Source organism: Bos mutus, chromosome 20 (genome assembly GCF_027580195.1).
Source record: "Bos mutus isolate GX-2022 chromosome 20, NWIPB_WYAK_1.1, whole genome shotgun sequence".
NCBI lineage: Eukaryota > Metazoa > Chordata > Mammalia > Artiodactyla > Bovidae > Bos > Bos mutus.
Window position 1 is genome coordinate 30,563,102 of NC_091636.1, and position 19,456 is coordinate 30,582,557.

Sequence of the window (19,456 nt, forward strand, 5' to 3'; positions counted from 1 at the left end):
TGTTTTGTTAGATTTGTACCTGTGTATTCTTGTTGGTGGTTTAAGAATCATTTCCTGAGATGTATTTGCCCCAAACAGATAAAACTGTGAGCAAAGTTGAAAAGTCCAGAAATAGTGATAAACTTTCTAAGGGGGTGTAGGTGTATTTTGGTTTCTGTTGCAGTGATCTTCAACATGGATGTGTATGTGTGGGGTCATCAGAGTCTGAAAGACTGGCATTCACATTGCTCAGCAGATTCTCTGCATACCAGCTTATGATTCTAAGTGGGTTTCTTTGTAGATTTTTCAACAGAGATTTTTCTACAGGTTCAGTTCAGTTCAGTCGCTCAGTCGTGTCTGACTCTTTGCAACCCCATGAATCGCAGCATGCCAGGCCTCCCTGTCCATCACCAATTCCTGGAGTTTACTTAAACTCATGTACATTGAGTCGGTGATGCCATCCAGCCATCTTATCCTTCTCTTCCTTCCTTGAGAACTTCCTTGAGAAGGGGACTTCCTTGTCGTCCCCTTCTCTTCCTGCCCCCAGTTCCTCCCAGCATCAGGTTCTTTTCCAGTGAGTCAACTCTTCACATGAGGTGGCCAAATTATTGGAGTTTCAGCTTTAGCATCAGTCCCTCCAATGAACACACAGGATTGATCTCCTTTAGAATGGACTGGTTGGATCTCCTTGCAGTCCAAGGGACTCTCAAGAATCTTCTCCAACACCACAGTTCAAAAGCATCAATTCTTCGGTGCTCAGCTTTCTTCACAGTCCAACTCTCACAGCCATACATGACCACTGGAAAAACCATAGCCTTGACTAGACAGACCTTTGTTTGCAAAGTAATGTCTCTGCTTTTCAACATGCTATCTAGGTTGGTCATAACTTTCCTTCCAAGGAGTAAGCGTCTTTTAATTTCATGGCTGCAGTCATCATCTGCAGTGATTTTGGAGCCCCCCAAAATAAAATCTGACACTGTTTCCACTGTTTCCCCATCTATTTGCCATGAAGTGATGGGACCAGATGCCATGATCTTCATTTTCTGAATGTTGAGCTTTAGGCCAACTTTTTCACTCTCCTCTTTCACATTCATCAAGAGGCTTTTTAGTTCCTCTTCACTTTCTGCCATCAGGGTGGTGTCATCTGCATATCTGAGGTTATGGATATTTCTCCTGGCAATCTTGATTCCAGCTTGTGCTTCTTCCAGCCCAGCGTTTCTCATGATGTACTCTGCATATAAGTTAAATAAGCAGAGTGACAATATATAGGTTTTTGAAATCCTCAGTCCCTGATTCTACTTGTGACCATCAGTTAATGAATTGGCCTTCTGGTTACTCATCTTTCTCTGTCATCTTGGTTAATAATAACCTGCCTCTTGATCCATTTGTGATGACAAATCAAGCTCCTACCTGAGCACTGAGTTTGTGGACATGGTCAGTTAGCCAATGTGAATGTCAGTTTTCCTGAGGATCCCTGAATATGCCCCATACCCTTCCTTCAATCTATAAAAGTATTAAAACTGCAAATCGAAATTATAAAGTTGTGTAAACACCCAGAACATAGAAGATAGCAAATGTTTTTCATTTGGCTATTGATAATTGAGTTAGTTCAATATAATATAATCACATTATGTTGATGTCTTCCTCTTACCTATTGATTACTTACTCTTTCTTTAAAAGGTATCTGTGGAAGAGAACTGATTATGGTCAGAAATCCCAGGAATTTATTCTTTATTTGCAAAGAATGCATTGAACTATATGAAAATTGCATGTTCTTTTTAGTGTTTAAAAGGTGAAAGTGAAGTTGCTCAGTTGTGTCCAACTCCCCATGGACTGTAGCCTACCAGGATCCTCCGTCCATGGGATTTTCCAGGCAAGAGTACTGGAGTGGGTTGCCACTTCCTTCTCCAGAGGATCTTCCCGACCCAGGGATTGAACCCAGGTCTCCCGCATTGCAGGCAGACACTTTACCCTCTGAGCCACTTAGAACTGACTAAATTTTCAAACCATCATTGAAATGTTATTTTTCTCAGTTTTCAGAAGAAAATGCAAATAAAATGAAGAAAATATATGGGGAATTCTGTAGCCATCACAAAGAGGCTGTTAGCCTCTTTAAAGAACTCCAGCAGAATAAAAAGTTTCAGAATTTTATTAAGGCAAGTATTTTAAAACTCTTACAAAATGGTAAGCCAATGTAAAGTTCATGCTTGTTTTTTACATGATCTAAGCAAGGTTCACATCTAGATACTGTTTTTCAGGGAAGAAGGAAGTGATATGTGTGTGGCAAAGATAGAAGACTGCTTTTTCTGTGTTAGTAAAATATTTCTCCCAAATCATTTACTTTTGTATTTATATTTGTGAAGACATGTTCTCCATACTTCTGAGCACCTTTGTCGTATCTTATGAAGCTACTTCATGCTGTGACAAGTAATAAGTCAGAAGAGTCACAGTAAAGATAAAGAATCCACTTCAGCCCCACTGGATTAATTGCAACCAAATCTGTGACGCACCTCATTTCATATATAACTTGTATCTCTGAACAATATATATTTTAAAAATTACAGTGGCGTTATTGCACTTAAATAAACAATAATTCTTTAATATCTTTAAAGAGTTGGCCAGTGTTCAAAGTTCCCTGATTATCTCATAAAATTGGATTGCTTAAATTAGGATCTGACCAAGGTTTAGATATTGTATGCAGGGCTTATGTCTTTTAAATCACCTTTAAATTGAATGTGCCCCATCCCATTTTTTGGTGTCCAACTTATTGAAGGAATTTGTCCCTTAGAGTTTCACAGACTCTAATTTTTTATCTACCTTTTTAGGAATGCTTCCAGATTCTCTCTTTTAAAAAAATACATGGGTATTAAGAACTTGACTGAGGTTTTTAGAAAAAAAGTTGCCCTGATTAGAGGAAACTTTAAGGACTATTCTAAAGAACAACATACGTAGAGGAAAACCTGTTGGGAAAACAAATAGTTAATTGCAAACTCCTGTTCAAAATATAACTGATTTCTGACTGCTTTTCAAAACTTTTGCTATTCATGAATCTTAGCACTTATATGTATTAAAACTTGCTCATTTTGGAATTAACTGTATCAGAGTAACTTGAAACTTATTAATCTTGGAGATTTGGGTTGTTGATATTAATTTCAAAGTATACAGTTTAATGAAAATAATGTTTTTAATTAATGATCATGCACGTTATGTCTGAATAGAATGATACCATTGCAGATTCTTTGTATTGTTAAATTCCTACCTAAAAAGAAAATACAGGTAGTGTTTGTGTATATTAAAATATGTACGCATATATATTTTAAGCTCCGAAATAGTAACCTTCTGGCTCGACGCCGAGGAATTCCAGAATGCATCCTGCTGGTCACTCAGCGCATCACAAAATACCCTGTCTTGGTGGAAAGGATATTGCAGTACACAAAGGGTGAGTGATGACTCCTGGGGTCAACATTTGCCTCTTGCGTTAGGTTTAAACATAGCCGAGGTGTTGTAAACAGCTACGAATGTTTGTGGCATCTGATTCATAAAGAGTGTTCATTATAGAAAAACTGTAAAGCCTTAGGATTTGGATCCAGTTTGAAAAGTTCTCTTTCGTAATGTGACTTGGCCAATAGTCTGAATGCCTCCAAGCAGCCCAAAGCAAGTAGGCTTCCTCATACTCTGACCCTGCCTTTCCCATCTCTATTTCCCCCATATCCGAACCTTAATACTTCTTCTTCTTCATCTTCCTATTACCCTCCCAGCAGTGATTTGTTAGATTGAGGATGATTTATGAAGGAGCTATTTTTGACCCTGTCAACTCATCAAAGACTAATATCTGGGAATCCTCTGAGACACTGTTAATCCACATGGCTGTTCTGTAAGCTCCTTGAGGAGTTATTAGTTCAATAGGTAGTCCTGTGGTTGGTACAAATAGGTTATCAATAATAGAACAGTGCAGTGAATGGATAGGTAAAAGTGCCTGTTCCTCAAGGATCAGGCTTATTGATCATGAGTGAATTATTAGGATGGTAGTGTATTATGTTAACAAGGGCTTTGGTTTGACCTTGTGTAAATTTGCGTGGCCACTGCAGATACTTGGCTGTGCCACTCATTAGTTGGGCAAGTTAATGAAATGAGCCTCAGTGTTCTCCACTACCAAATGAGAATACTAGTCCTTATCTTATGGAATTGGTGTGAGGCTTAAATAAGATGGTCTCAGAAAGTGCTCAGTATACAGCCTAATATAAATAAGGTGCTTGATGAGTGGGAGCTATTTTTATTATTTGTATTATGATCAGTTATCTTGAAGACCATGAAAATGATAATGCCCACTCTAAAAAGTCAGCTTTTAACATCCTTTCATTGGTAGGGGTCTCGGTGAGTAGAAACACATGATTTAGTCTTTCCATTTTTTTAGTCACATTAGAATGTGAGTTCCAGAGAAGGCAATGGCACCCCACTCCAGTACTCTTGCCTGGAGAATCCCATGGACAGAGGAGCCTGGTAGGCTGCAGTCCATGGGGTCGCTAAGAGTCGGACACGACTGAGCGGCTTCACTTTCACGCATTGGAGGAAGAAATGGCAACCCACTCCAGTATTCTTGCCTGGAGAATCCCAGGGATGGGGGAGCCTGGTAGGAGGCTGTCTGTGGGGTCACAGAGTTGGACACGACTGAAGTGACTTAGCAGCAGCAGCAGAATGTGAGTTCAGTCAGGAATGGTAGCACCCATTCCTTATGTCCCATTTTTTATAGCTTCCTATAATTAATATACAAGAAAATATAAGCACAATACAAAGAGACATGCTTCATAATTTTGTTCTTGGTGAAAGAATGAAAACGAAATCAAGACTTTCAGTTTGTATCATGGTTATATTTTCTTTCTTAATTTTAATGTACGTCTAAGAGCTATCAGATTGTGTGAGGTCAGCTACTGCTGCTCCAAGAATCGTCCATGTCAAATTCCAGGTAGAATGGGAGACAGTGATTGCAACTTGGTGTGTCAGAAATGAGAAGTGTGAATTCTGGCTCCTCAGGTGCAGCTGTCATAGTGACTGAGTGAACACTGCCTCCTTAGTTAAGTCAGACCTCTCCCCCAGTTCTTTCTCTGGCTTCTGGGCACACGAGATCCTGTGACTCTACTAGGGCTGTGCTTTTGGACTGTGATTAGAATACCCTTCACCTGGAGATCTTGTTTACAAGCAGAGTCTGCTTCAATAGGACTGAGGTGGAACCCAAGGCAAGCATTCCTGACGAGACTTCTGGGTGGCACGCACATTCCTGCACTTTTGAGTTGCAGGCTGTTAAAAGACAGTGACTTATCCCTGAAGATCCGAAGACTTGGAGCCTTTTCTTGCCTTATTTTAAGTCACTTTGTAATTCAACTTTGATTTTCTCTACTCAGCTTTCTTATATTTGAAATACACTCTTTATAAAGAAGAATCTTTATTTTTGGTGGTGGGGACTGCAGCTTAGGTGAGTGACGGGTAGTAAGGTTGCAAAGTAAAGGCAGTAGGCTCTATCGTGGGCAACGAGAAAATCTCCCTTGTTAACCACCGTGTCTGATCTGTTCCTTGGTTGACTGACTAAGCCTTCATGTACCCGTTTAAGGCATTTAGAGCCTGGAACATTTAGATCCTTTGGAGGACAAGTCCTTATTCCATTTCACTGCTCTTTCTGTGTATTTACTTCTGGTGCTCTAGGCTCTAGAGAATCTTTTATTTTCTCTGTTGACTTTCTTTTCTTCTCTCCTTCTAGCGGTTTCTGACTTCCTGAAACTTTCCCTTTCAGTTCCATTCACCTCAATAAACATCAGTTAGTTTTTTAAACACCAAATTTAGAAAATAGTTAAATTTATTTCATCAGAAGCTCCAGGAAGCTGTTGCAGAAACTCCTCTAGAAGTTTTTCTTCAGAGAGTCTAGAGATAAGAGATTTGGCCTGAATTTCAAAGAATCGTAGTTGGGCTGATGATTATCTACTCTGTTGGCATAGCTGATGTAGCCACGCAGCACAGTGCCTTGGTCCCAATTTTTGAGGCTGAAAAGATGTTTTAATACATATTATTAGTATATTTATCTTTATGCTAATGCAGTTGTAAACTATAATTTTGAATGTTACTTTTTATGGAGCAAGGGATCCAGGAAGGCAAATGAGTCTGGTGTCCATTCAAGTCACACTGCAGCCTCCTTTTGGGAAAGGATTCCAGGTTGGGCTTGTAGCTCAATGAAGTTCTGAGGAGCTTGGTATGGGGACTGCTTGATTACTCATATCTGGGCAGGTGGAAGGAAGGCTGAACTTGGGATATGATAGTCACGGCTCTGGGAAGAAGGTCAGACCAGTCTCACGGCTCTGGGAAGAAGGTCAGACCAGTCTCTAGAACTCAGACATCATGCAGTCACAGTGTTCTGCTGAAGTATCTGATAAGGAAATCTTCGTAAGGACACATTTTAACCATCCTTTTGGGCAGGAGGGATGCAGGAGTGATGATAGAATATTTTTTCCCTCTTTTTTAAATATTGGCGTTTAGTTGATTAACAATGTTGTGGTAGTTTCAGGTATACAATAAAGTGGTTCAGTTACACATGTTCCTGTCTAGATTGTTACATAATATCCAGCAGAGTTGCATGTACTGTACAGTAGGTTCTTGTTGGTTGTCCGTTTTAAATATACCAGTGTGTATATGTCAGTCCCAAACTCCCTAATATTTGAAGTTAGTCCAACATTTTTGCTATGGGATTTCTGCTCTTTAGATGATGTATTTAACTTTTTTTTAACATTAAAGAAAAAGTGTCTCCCTGAGCACTCCGGCTTATTGCTTGGTGTCTGTTCTTTCTTTTTCCCATGCAGAGAGCACTGAAGAACAGAGAGACTTATGCAAAGCTCTTTGCTTAATTAAAGACATGATTGCAGCTGTGGATTTAAAAGTCAGCGAATACGAGAAAAAACAAAAATGGCTTGAGATCCTAAATAAGATCGAAAACAAAACATACACCAAGCTCAAAAATGGCCATGTGTTTAGGAAACAGGCACTGATGAGTAAAGAGAGGACCCTGTTATACGATGGCCTTGTCTATTGGAAAACTGCTACAGGTCGTTTCAAAGGTACTGCGGCTCTAACAGGCCAGTTTCTGTTTCTAATGCGCATTATTCATTTAATAGAGGACAGATTTTCCAAGGAAAAATGGTTCAGCAATGCAGGCACACACACAAACTGTGGGTCAGTGGAAAGACTGCTGCAGGGTTGAGTTGGAAACCTCAACAGACAGAGGTGGCCCACCCTGCACACCTTTGGGGAGAGTTTGCTGCCCCCAAGCAAAAGGCTTCCTAAGTGTTGCATGGGTTTTCAAGTTTGCGATCAAGTCTGAATCAAAGGCACTGAGAATCCTAATTGGTGGCATGGAAATATTATTCTGGAAAATATGCCTACACACCCAGAGTCTATTGTGTACCAAGCCAGCCCAGGACTCAGACCACTGAGGAGAGAAATAAACTCTAAACATCTTTGGTATGGAGTGACATAATGCATGAATATACATGTTGACATTGGGGGTGTTCGCTACTGAGCAGACATCTGTTAATCTGGTCAGAGTTTAAGACAGTTTATTCTGATCCTTAAGGAATGATTCTATAGCTAGCACCTTGCCTGAGGCTTTGTCAACACTGGCCACTGGACTTAATAGGACCTTGGTTTTCACTGAATATTTTCCTTCCATTTTTGAAAACTACAACATTAAATTTTGCTGGAGATTTAGCTGTACCGACAATGACAGGCACAAGCATGCACTTAAATGCCACTTACTTACTATGTTATCTCTAAAGTAAGCCTTTAGCTATCATAATATAGGCATTTTAATAAAAGTTTTATAATTAGACTAAATCTTAGCTTTTTAATATTTAGTTTGTTTAAATTAAACAGGAAATGATAATTTTAATAAGGGCATTTGAATTGTGGTTTGCTTCATTAATACTAGTAATTTTTTTCCTTTGAAGATATCCTAGCTCTACTTCTAACTGATGTGCTGCTCTTTTTACAAGAAAAAGACCAGAAATACATCTTTGCAGCTGTTGTAAGTATTCAGCCATGTGATGAGTATTTCAATTACTTTAATCCCACATCTTCTTGGAAAATGCCTGAAATGCATAGTGAAATTAACAAGATCATCGACAAGATCATGCCTGTGGTATATTCCCATTATCAGTGATTACAGTGTTCAGTAACAAGCATCCAGTTGGTTTTCCAAGCATGATGTGAGTTGATTTATCATAACCAGGACTGGTAGTCAGTTGATGCAGCAATTTGATCAATTGTGAAAATACTGAAGTATTTTGATACTAGTTGGTGAATGTGTGCTTAGTCGCTCAGTAGTCTCCAACTCTTTGCAACCTCATGGACTGCAGCCCGCCAGGCTCCTCTATCCATGGGGATTCTCTGGGCAAGAATACTGGAGTGGGCTGCCATGCCCTCCTTCAGGGGATCTTCCCAACCCAGGCATCGAACCCAGGTCTCCTGCATTGCAGGCAGATTCTTTACCGACTGAGCCACCAGGGGACCCTCTGCTGCTTGACTATCTTGGTCTTCCCTTCAGAAACCCCCTCCCCTCCCATTCCTGACTTCCCAGCAACTGAGATATTAATGCTGCTTCCCTGGTGGCTCAGAGGTTAAAGTGTCTGCCTCCAATGTGGGAGACCCGGGTTCGATTCCTGGGTCAGGAAGATCCCCTGGAGAAAGAAATGGTAACCCACTCCAGTATTCTTGCCTGGAGAATCCCATGGACGGAGAAGCCTGGTAGGCTACAGTCCACGGGGTTGCAAAGAGTCAGACACAACTGAGCGACTTCACTTTCTTTCTTTCTTTCTGGTACCTCACGCTCTTTATCCCTGCTGGGCAGTGCCTGCTGTACCAGTTGCTAACTCCATTCGTGCTGTCCCTTCTGCCAAACATGAGAATACCATCCTGGTATCTGAAGTGTAAAGAGGCTTCTTTCTTCATTCTCCCATAGTGGCTATTAGATAATAAGGCTGTTCATGTAATACTTATCTTTGTACTGTGTTATTTAATCTCATTGCCAGCACAGAGTGAGGCATAGAATAGCAGTAAAACCAATATTTTATAGCATGTCTTATGCAGCATCTTGTGGCCCACAGTGACTCAGTTAAAGATGGAAGATGCTGTCAGTTAACCCCTTATCAGCATTGTGGAGCATCAGGCCCTGTTATAGGGAAGAATCTAAGATGCGGTACCAATGTGAGCAGCATAATGGAAGCTGTCTGCAATGTTGGTATTTGTCATCCATTGATTGATATGGAATGAATTACTAAACAGAATCGGCCACTTTATGGAATCACCAGTGGATGTGATGTAACAATGAGGCTGAACGTAGAAGTTGCTTTACCTCTTTCCCTTGGGCAGGGGTTGTCAACTCCAGTGTCTTCAGGGATTGGGCAGGAAATATATTAATAAATGAGTAAACCAGCCTGGACTCTTGCTGTCAAGGAACTGGTAGTGGTAGAGACTGCAGTGAACCGGTGAATCCATGCCCTTTCCTGCAGAGGGCAGGATGACTCAGCCATTGCCTGTGTTTTAAATGAGGGCATGGGCCCAGGGTTGCTAATCTTCTGCTTTCCCTCAAAACCCAGAAATCTAGTGTTTTTATTTTAAAACAGTGAAATGCTCGGTTTTTAGAGACTGGAAAATTATTTCTAAAAAGCTCTCTGCAAGCTGACCTAGGCCTTTGCATCACTGGTTTTTGACATCTGTCTCCAAAGCAGCCAGGTTTCCTCCATTCCTAGAGGTTCAACTTGAATTCTTTGATCGTCCCTAGGGTCCCTGTGTGGTTCATACGCGTAATCATGGTCCTGCCCCTGATGCCTCCTGGTCTATGGTGGTTAAATGTAAGCTACTTTCTATCCACTGACCTGTTTTTCATTTTTAAAATATCTGACCCCACCACCTCCTCTCCTGCAACACTAAACTACTAGTTCAAATTATGTGTCTGTGTGTTTATATATATTCAAACCTATTCTGCCTCTGCCTCTTTATGTACAGAGGCTGCTGACCTTGTAAGCTGAAGGTGAAACAGCATTGCAAGAAGGAAGGTAGATAAGGTCTTATATAGTAAACCCATAATCGAGTAAGGTATATTAAATGTGCTCACAGGTGCTGCCTAATTAGAAAGCACAGCATTCCAAAAGCTTTGGCACAAAGCAGCTTTGACTTCCACGAGCAGAGGCAGCACCCAAGACTGAGTAGACCAATGGTTTGTCCCATGGTGGGTTGGTTTTTTGTGTTTGCTTCCCTGAAGAATTGGATGAAGATAGAGTGAAGTGATCCTCTGGTCATACCCTTGCACACAACTTCAGATGTGGTGAAGCTGGGTGATGCTGGGAAAATAGGCCAGCACTAAGGAGTCAGCAGGGAGGGCTGGAGCGGCATGTTCTGGATAAAGGCATCTCTTGGTTCCTGGGGCAGAAGCAAAGCTGCGTGCTGCAGCCAGCTCTGTAAACAGTGGTAGAAGCCACAAACCAAAGAAGATTCTTCATATTTAGCCCCCAGAGTATTCATTATGTAGGCATTCTTTTGGCCATTTGTTCAACTATCGCTACCTACCAAAATTAGCATTATCCATGTTTTTTTATTCATCTTTGAATCCCCAATGCTTAGAAGGAGGCCCTGAAGGATCACAATAAATGTTGATAGGAAAAGTGATTTAATCAGCCAAATTTTAGACTTTGTTCCTATTTCCGTCTGATGGGATTATGCCAAATAGAGTTCTGTGAACATTTACTGAGTTCCCTACTTTATTCAAAACAATGTGTTAGGTATATGAAGATGAATTAGACCCACTTCTGCTCACCAAGAGCTCACCTATCAGTTGGTGAGAACAAGAGGCATTTGCACGTGGGAGTGAGCCTCTGTGCTTGGTACTGTGGTAGCAGGAGACACTGGTCCTGGAGAATCTGGGGTCTTGCCTCTCTTTGCTTACCTTTCATTTTAATAGATTTCTCTTTGTTGCTTGGGGTTCTGTACACATCACCTTGTGAAAACACTGTTGCTGTTAAGTGCCAAATCCAAGGGTCACTTTAGGTCTTCCAACCCTCTTAATCTATTCATAATATTTGATACTCTGTTTCCATGCCCTTTGAGAGAAGTCTCTCTATCCCTCACTACTGCCTTTTTGGATATTTTTTCCTATTGCTCTGATTGTTCTTTTTAAATGATATCTTTTTAAATCATCAATTCCTAAGGACATTCTCTTGCATCCTCTTTTTCCATCCGCGCTTCACCATATCCTTTTCATTGGAGATCTTACCCACTTCCACAGCCCTTCCGGAAAGGTTGCAGTGGGATATTTGCCTAATACGTTGCTTTCCTTAGCTATTGTGTTTTGAGAGACCCTTCCTTTAAGTAGGACACTGTTTCATCTGCAGCTCATCCTGTTTTATGTAGGATCAGAAGCCATCAGTTATTTCCCTTCAGAAGCTCATTGCTAGGGAAGTTGCGAATGAGGAGAGAGGAATGTTTTTGATCAGCGCTTCATCTGCTGGTCCCGAGATGTATGAAATCCATACCAACTCCAAGGAGGAAAGAAATACCTGGATGAGACGGATCCAACAGGCAGTAGAAAGGTAGCACTTCCTTCTGTCCACTATTGCGGGAATGGACTTGTTCTGTTGGGGAAAATAATCTAACCATGTCTCCCCTGCATGAAAGCTCAGCCTCAGCTAGAAGGGTCTGCTCCCTGCCCCCTGCTCCCGCCTGCCATAACCCCTCATCTGCATCTTTGTTCTCCACGCCTCCCTGCATGTAACGCCCCGTCTCCTTCTGCCTGTGTGACTCCCGCCCGTCTTGGTACATCTGTGACCCAGCATCTTCATGAAGACCTCCGCAGTTCCACTGGTCTCTTCCTAACCTGAAATCCCTTAATACCTGCTCCCAAAGCATTTATTTGATGCTTGATATCTGCTACCACCTTGTAGCTATTATTTTATTTATGTATATATGTTTGGTTGTTAGATTGGAAGCTCCTCGAGGGCAGGGACCATGCCTTCTGTTTTTCTGTGTCCATAATTCGGAAGAATCATTCAATAAACAGTTTTAGACCAGTGGATCTGTATCAGCTGACCCCTCATTGCTGGTGCCATGACAGTTTTTATAAATGGGGGTGTGAGGGTGATCGTTCTTAATGGTAATTTGATTAGATCTTGAAAGATGTATAAAACTCCTCCACTTCCACTGCACTCCACCCAGCCTGGCACCCTACCTCCATCCGCCTCTAGTCTCTCTACTCTTACCCTCATTGAGAATGGAAATACCCAAATGCAGTAGAAAGCAAAAAGTATTCTTTTAATTGTACCTACTCCTGGCATTGGTATTGTGTGTGTATATGTTTGTGTATGTGTGTGTTTGTTGGAATATTTGAGTCATCCTAAACTGCTCACTTTGAAAGCTCTCTTACATTATGCAAGCTCCATTATATACTCAAGAAAACCAAATCTCTTGGCCAGGGGGCATGATGAATTCTCTTTATGCTAAATTTTTCTTTTCTGAATAATTCTTCTGCCAAGTTCCCATGTCTTTCTAATGAACCTAAAGAGACCTGGGTTTGGTTTCAGTTGTCTCTCTTGGCTGTTGTCTTTTAAAGTTGCCCAGAAGAAGAAGGGGGAAGGACAAGTGAGTCTGATGAAGAGAGGAGGAAAGCTGAAGCCAGAGTGGCGAAGATTCAGCAATGCCAAGGTACAGAGCAGACGCCCCTGCGTCCCGCTCACGCGGTTCTCCTGGGAGACTGGGAAGGCCCAGGTGGCGTGAATAGGAGTTCAGGACTGAATAATTAATTTTGTGCATGCACCCACGGCCCACCCTGGCTGCTCTCAAAAAATGTATATATATTAATATATATTGACACTAGAAGTGCTCAAATAAAATGACTCCCTACCTCTTCCTCCTTAGTGATTAAAATACACATGTTTAAAATCCTGCGTATAACATGACAGTAATTACGGCAGTGTGGCGCAGGTAGGCACGGGAGCGGCTGTCTAGCGTTTTTAAAGATTAATTTATTCTTGGCTGCGCTGGGCCTGTGTTGCCGCACAGGCTTTTCTCTAGCTGTGGTGAGTGGCGGCTGCTCTCTGGTTGTGGTGTTTGGGTTTTAATCTCACGTACAGATTCCTGGGTGGAGAGAAGCCGTTGCAGGGGCTTCTCTGGTTGCAGAGCACGGGCTCTCGAGTGCAAGCTCAGGGGTTGTGGCACGTGGATTTAGTTGCTCCATGGCACGTGGGCTCTTCCTGGACCAGGGATCGAACCCTTGTCTCCTGCGTTGGTAGGTGGATTCTTCACCACTGAGCCACGAGGGAAACCCCGTTGTCTAGTGTTTTGATTTTAGATCCCAGCACTATTAGGCCACAGGTGACTGACTTTGGACAAGGATCATCGGAACTCTGGTCCTTGGTTTCCAAATCTGTGAAATAAGGAAATTAAATGAGCTCAGTGATTCTCACCTCTCACTGGGCATTAGAATCACTTGCAGAGGTCTTTAAAAATTCTGATGCCTGGATTTCACCCTCAGCCAACTCACCCAGAATTTGAGGGCGATGGGCTGTACACGCCAGTATTTTAAACTCCCCTCTGATGATTCTGAGGCAGACTGAGAAGCCCTGGATTCGCTGCTGGTTGGGGTCCCTTTAAGCTCTAAGAATTCTGTGACATGCTGAAATTAGAGGAAGACGATGCATGCAAAGATGGTTAAAGAAATTGGATGTTGAGAAACCAAAAACGTAAACCGGTATGTTTGGTTTTGACCAGGACTGGCTGAAGGCCGAGCGTTCCAGCCCTGGCGTTGTTTTCCCTTGCGGGAAGCGCTCATCAGGGACAGCGCCGCCTCAATTTTCATTCCTGAGCTTCATGTTTAGTCTTAATAGAAAACAGCCTGAATAAACAAAGATTGGCTTTGCAAGGTTTTCTGGAATTAGGGAATTGGAAGGGAAACGAACGTTTATTGAGTACAACAAATTTATAGAAGAGACAGTGGAAGATGTTTAATCATCTGCTGGAAGCTACAGTCACCAAATAGAAAGTTAGGATTTGAATCTGTTTGTCCCACCCACTGACTTGTACTTGACCTGTTCAACCGTCCTGCTTGCTAATTAGCAACATTTTTGTCTTAGAGCCTGGGTTTTCATTTGTTATATTCATGTGACAATTTTCAATGATAAATACTATTTCTTAGAAATACTCAGTAACCAAGATCAACAAATTTGCACATATTTGGAAGAGAAACTGCATATCTCTACGAAACTTGGAGAACTAAGTGGATTTCAGGATGTCCATCTAGAGCCCCACCTCCTCATTCAACCAGACCCCGGAGAGCCTCCCCAGGCAGCCTCATTACTGGCCGCAGCACTGAAAGAGGGTAAGTTGCTTCCAAAAGGATTTTTCTCAACAGACTCCCAAAATGTTTATTAAGCAGCTACTATGTGCCATGTGTTGTGGTCTTGGAGCTGAAGATACAGCAGAATAAATCCTTATTATTCAGAGACAGAGTCCTTACTGATTCCAGAAACAGCAAAATATATTTTTTAAAAAAATGTCAGTTTGGTTCAAGTGCTATGAAGGAAAATAAGGATAAGGGGAATAGAGAGTGATGGGGTTGGCTGCTGCTGCTGCTAAGTCACTTCAGTCGTGTCCGACTCTGTGCGACCCCATCGACAGCAGCCCACCAGGCTCCCCCGTCCCTGGGATTCTCCAGGCAAGAACACTGGAGTGGGTTGCCATTTCCTTCTCCAATGCGTGAAAGTGAAGTCGCTCAGTCGTGTCTGACTCTTAGCGACCCCATGGACTGCAGCCTACCAGGCTCCTCCGTCCATGGGATTTTCCAGGCAAGAGTACTGGAGTGGGGTGCCATCGCCTTCTCCAGATGGGGTTGGGGAGGTTCTAATTTTGTTAGGATGACCAGGGAAGTGCTCTTTGATATGGTGATATGTGAGCAGACAAGAAGGAAGTGAGAAAGCAGAGTAGACAACTGGAGAAAGAATGTTCCAGATTGGAGAAGTGCAGGTGCAAAGGCCCTGAGGCAGGCGAGCACCCAGCTCGTTTGAGGAACAGCACAGGGGACAGTGCAGGTGGAGGGAAATAGGGGGAGAGTGGCGGGAGGAGTTACAGCGCCTAGGCCGTGGGTACATAGATGAGACCAAGATAAGTACTTTGAATTTCATTGTGAGTGACATGGGAAGCAGTACAGTTTTGAGTAGAGGAATGTCTTGGTTTGTGTTTTTAAAGGAGCCCTATGAGCACAGTGTGGGAGAATAACAGAGTCTAGGGCATAACCGCGGGAGTTGCTGGCTGAGGTAGGTGGAGGACGAGGTCAGTGAAGGGGAAAAAGTTAGGGAGATGAGAGGCCAGGGTGTTGGAGGACCGTGTTCATAGAGTTGCGATGACAGAGAATTTTGACAAGAGTAGCACTGGGGGAGGGGAGAGGACTTATGCCAGGTGCCGTGTTGTTTGAGAGTCTGTAGATGAATGACAACCAGGAGGGCCAGTAAGTGGTATAAATCTGGTGGCATAAAATTCAAAGGAAAAACAGGGTTAGGGAGGAAATAGGGCTAATAGACTGGAAGTGACAGTAGGGATGGAGGGCTTGGGAGATAAAAAAGCCACCCCCTGAGAGTGGCAGGGGATGCGGTCATTCAGCACACGGGTTGATAAATTACAGACCGTGGACTAAATGCGTCCCACCTCCCACCACGTGTTCTTATAGCGATAGTTCTGTTGGATCACAGGCACACCCATGTGTTTCCTCTCGTCTATGGCTGCTCTCTGGCTACAATGGCAAAGATGAATAGTTGCAACAGGCAACTGAATAGTTGCAGTAGGCCCACAAAGCCTAAAATATTTACTCTCTGGTTGTTTGCGGAAAACATTTGGTAAGTTCTGTCTTAGAAATCTCAGCACACTACCTCTGGAAGAGGATTTAGAAATCATGGAATCTGTTGCATCTGTTTCACAGTTGAGGAAACTGAGCTCTTAAGGAGGGCATGTGTGCTCAGTCGCTCGGTCATCTCTGACTCTTTACAACCCCATGAACTGTAGCCCACCAGGCTCCTCTGTCTATGGGGATTCTCTAGGCAAGAATGCTGGAGTGGGAGAAAAAAAAAGGAATACTGGAGTGGCTAGCCATGCCCTTTTCCAGGGTGTCTTCCCAACCCAGGGATTGAACCCAGGTCTCCTGCATTGCAGGTGGATTCTGTAGTGTCTGAACCACCAGGAAAGCCCAAGAATATTGCAGTGGGTAGCCTATCCATTCTCCAGGGGAACTTCCCGACTGAGGAATCAAACTAGGATCTCCTGCATTGCAGATGGATTCTTTACCAGCTGAGCTACCTGGAAAGCCTGAGGAGGGCATCAGTTCAGTTCAGTTCAGTCACTCAGTTGTGTCCGACTCTTTGCGACCCCATGAATCGCAGCATGCCAGGCCTCCCTGTCCATCTTCATCTCCCGGAGTTCACTCAAACTCGCGTCCATTGAATCGGTGATGCCATCCAGCCATCTCATCCCCTGTCATCCCCTTTTCTTCCTGCCCCCAATCCCTCCCAACATCAGAGTCTTTTCCATTGAGTCAACTCTTCGCATGAGGTGGCCAAAGTACTGGAGTTTCAGCTTTAGCATCATTCCTTCCAAAGAAATCCCAGGGCTGATCTCCTTCAGAATGGACTGGTTGGATCTCCTTGCAGTCCAAGGGACTCTCAAGAGTCTTCTCCAACACCACAGTTCAAAAGCATCAATTCTCTGGCACTCAGCTTTCTTCATAGTCCAACTCTCGCATCCATACATGACCACTGGAAAAACCATAGCCTTGACTAGATGGACCTTTGTTGGCAAAGTAATGTCTCTGCTTTTCAATATGCTATCTAGGTTGGTCATAACTTTTCTTCCAAGGAGTAAGCGTCTTTTAATTTCATGGCTGAGTCCACTGATGGAGAATCTCTCACTCATTTATTCATCAGATATGCTTTAAGCATCTACCTACCATGTGCATACCAGATCACCTTACCTGGCTCCTGAGAAATCTATATGCAGGTCAAGAAGCAACAGTTAGAACTGGACATGGAACAACAGACTGGTTCCCAATTGGGAAAGGAGTACATCAAGGCTGTATATTGTCACCCTGCTTGTGTAACTTATATGCAGAATACATCATGCGATATGCTGGGCTGTATGAAGCACAAGCTGGAATCAAGATTGCCAGGAGAAATATCAATAACCTCAGACATGCAGATGACATCACCCTTATGGCAGAAAGTGAAGAGCTAAAGAGCCTCTTGATGAAAGTGAAAGAGGAGAGTGAAAAGCTGGCTTAAAACTCAGCATTCAGAAAACTAAGATCATGGCATCTGGTCCCATCACTTCATGGCAAATAGATGGGAAAACAATGGAAACAGTAACAGACTATTTTTTTTTTTGGCTCCAAAATCACTGCAGATAGTGACTGCAGCCATGAAATTAAAAGACACTTGCTCCTTGGAAGAAGAGTTACGACCAACCTAGACAGCATATTAAAAAGCAGAGACATTACTTTTCCAACAAAGGTCTGTCTAGTCAAAGTTATGGTTTTTCCAGTAATCATGTATGGATGTTAGGGTTGGACTATAAAGAGAGCTAAGCACCAAAGAATTGATGCTTTTGAACTGTCGTGTTGGAGAAGACTCTTGAGAGTCCCTCGGACTGTAGGGAGATCAAACCAGTCAGTCCTAAAGGAAATCAGTCTTGAATATTCGTTGGAAGGACTGATGCTGAAGCTGAAACTCCAATACTTTGGCCCCCTGATGCAAAGAGCTGACTCATTTGAAAAGACCCTGATGCTGGGAAAGATTGAAGGCAGGAGGAGAGGGGAAGATAGAGGATGAGATGGTTGGATGGCATCACCGACTCGATGGACATGAGTTTGAACAAGCTCTGGGAGTTGGTGATGGACAGGGAAGTCTGGCGTGCTGCAGTCCATGGGATTGCAGAGAGTCAGACTCGACTGAGCAGCTGAACTGAACTGAACCATGTGCACTATTGTTGGTGCCAACTAAGGAAAGAGTAATGCTTTCATAAAAATCTCTAGGAAACAATACACAAAGAAACAAGGTAATTTCAGAAAGCCAATAAGATAATGGGATTGGATGAGGGGAAGGCTTTACTGTAGAGAGGTCAGGGAAGACGCTCTGAGGTTATGTTTTGAGGTGAGAATTGACTGATGAGAAGCCAACTGTCTGGAGACCTAGGGGAAGACAATTCCTGGGCTGAGAGAATGTGAGTTTGTAGCCCCTGCATCGGGAATGAGCTTGGCATGTTCAATGAAAGAAGGAAGGCCAGGTGGCAGGAGGCAGAGGAGACTGTGCTATGGGTGGGCAGGGACCAGATATTTCTAGACTGTGGTTAAAGAGAGAGGGAGAGAGAGATTTTATTCCAAAACCAATGGAAAGTTAGTTGTTGGAAGCTTTTAATCATGGGTGTAGCATGATCTTATTTATGTCTTGAAAAGAATGAGGGTTGATGAACGGAAAACAAGATCAGAAGGAGAATAGTTTGCCTGGAGACTGTTAAGAAGCGGTTACAATGAGAGAGGCTGGGGCCTTGGTCTAGACCAGGACTGTTGGCAATGCAAGTAGGGAGAAGAGGGTAGAGACGAGAGAGTTTTTAGAAATAAAGCCCAAAGGCTGGATTGACATGAGCCAGGGGCCCTCTCATTATCCTTGATGATGTCTTTATCACATAAGTTACATGCTCGCAATTTTAGCCTGTGCTGCTGGGCGTTCTGTAGTGCTCTGATACCTGGCTGGCAGAACTTGGCGCTGATGTGCATTGCCCTGCAGTAGACTTAGTTGTATATGTCTCTTTCCTCCTCTGCAAACTCACCTTATTAGTTAGCAGATGCCCAGTGGCCCCCAGAGTAGGTGCTCAATGACTAGTTACTAAATTGAATCACTGGACAGAGTGTTTTAGAAATATTTGTAGAATCCTCAGAATTATACTATTCTCCATGCTAATTGCAGACTTTTCCTTGTCATTAAAAACTTGCCTTTCTCAGTGTGGTGTTTCCCAGTCTTACCAGATCTCAAGAGGAGCCTTTGGTGCTCTTTAAAATTTAACTCCTCTGTTTTCTTCTCTGGATAATCTGATCCAGTAGGTCGAGGGTAAGGATTGGGAACCTGTATTTTATTTAAGGCATGTTTGGGGAAATTCTCTTTTGAAGAATAACTAGTATTTCTGAGTAGTCAGTTTGAAAATCCTAATGCCTGATATTATATTTAAATTAACTGAGTTTCAGGAAGTTTTTTTAAAGCATACTATTTTACTGAAAGTTACATTTGAATTATTTTTATACTGTGAGTTTAAAAAAAAAAATTGAATTAATCCTATATCATAAAATGATACAGAAAGTATTGGTCTAAATTTCAGGTGGGTAAACTTTTTCTGTAAAGGGCCAGATAGTAAATATTTTAGG

General features: G+C 42.6%; 1 protein-coding gene across 8 annotated transcripts in view; it reads left to right on the plus strand.

The window, feature by feature from the left end:
- ARHGEF28 (Rho guanine nucleotide exchange factor 28) overlaps positions 1–19,456 on the plus strand; it is a 345,798-nt gene that overhangs the window by 278,671 nt on the left and 47,671 nt on the right. For all 8 annotated transcript variants that reach the window (XM_070357593.1, XM_070357587.1, XM_070357588.1 and 5 more), the window contains 7 exons: positions 2,013–2,135; positions 3,301–3,418; positions 6,822–7,076; positions 7,965–8,041; positions 11,422–11,600; positions 12,617–12,708; positions 14,198–14,380. In XM_070357593.1, coding sequence (XP_070213694.1) covers positions 2,013–2,135; positions 3,301–3,418; positions 6,822–7,076; positions 7,965–8,041; positions 11,422–11,600; positions 12,617–12,708; positions 14,198–14,380 — 1,027 coding nt within the window. The remainder of the gene's footprint in view (positions 1–2,012; positions 2,136–3,300; positions 3,419–6,821; positions 7,077–7,964; positions 8,042–11,421; positions 11,601–12,616; positions 12,709–14,197; positions 14,381–19,456) is intronic.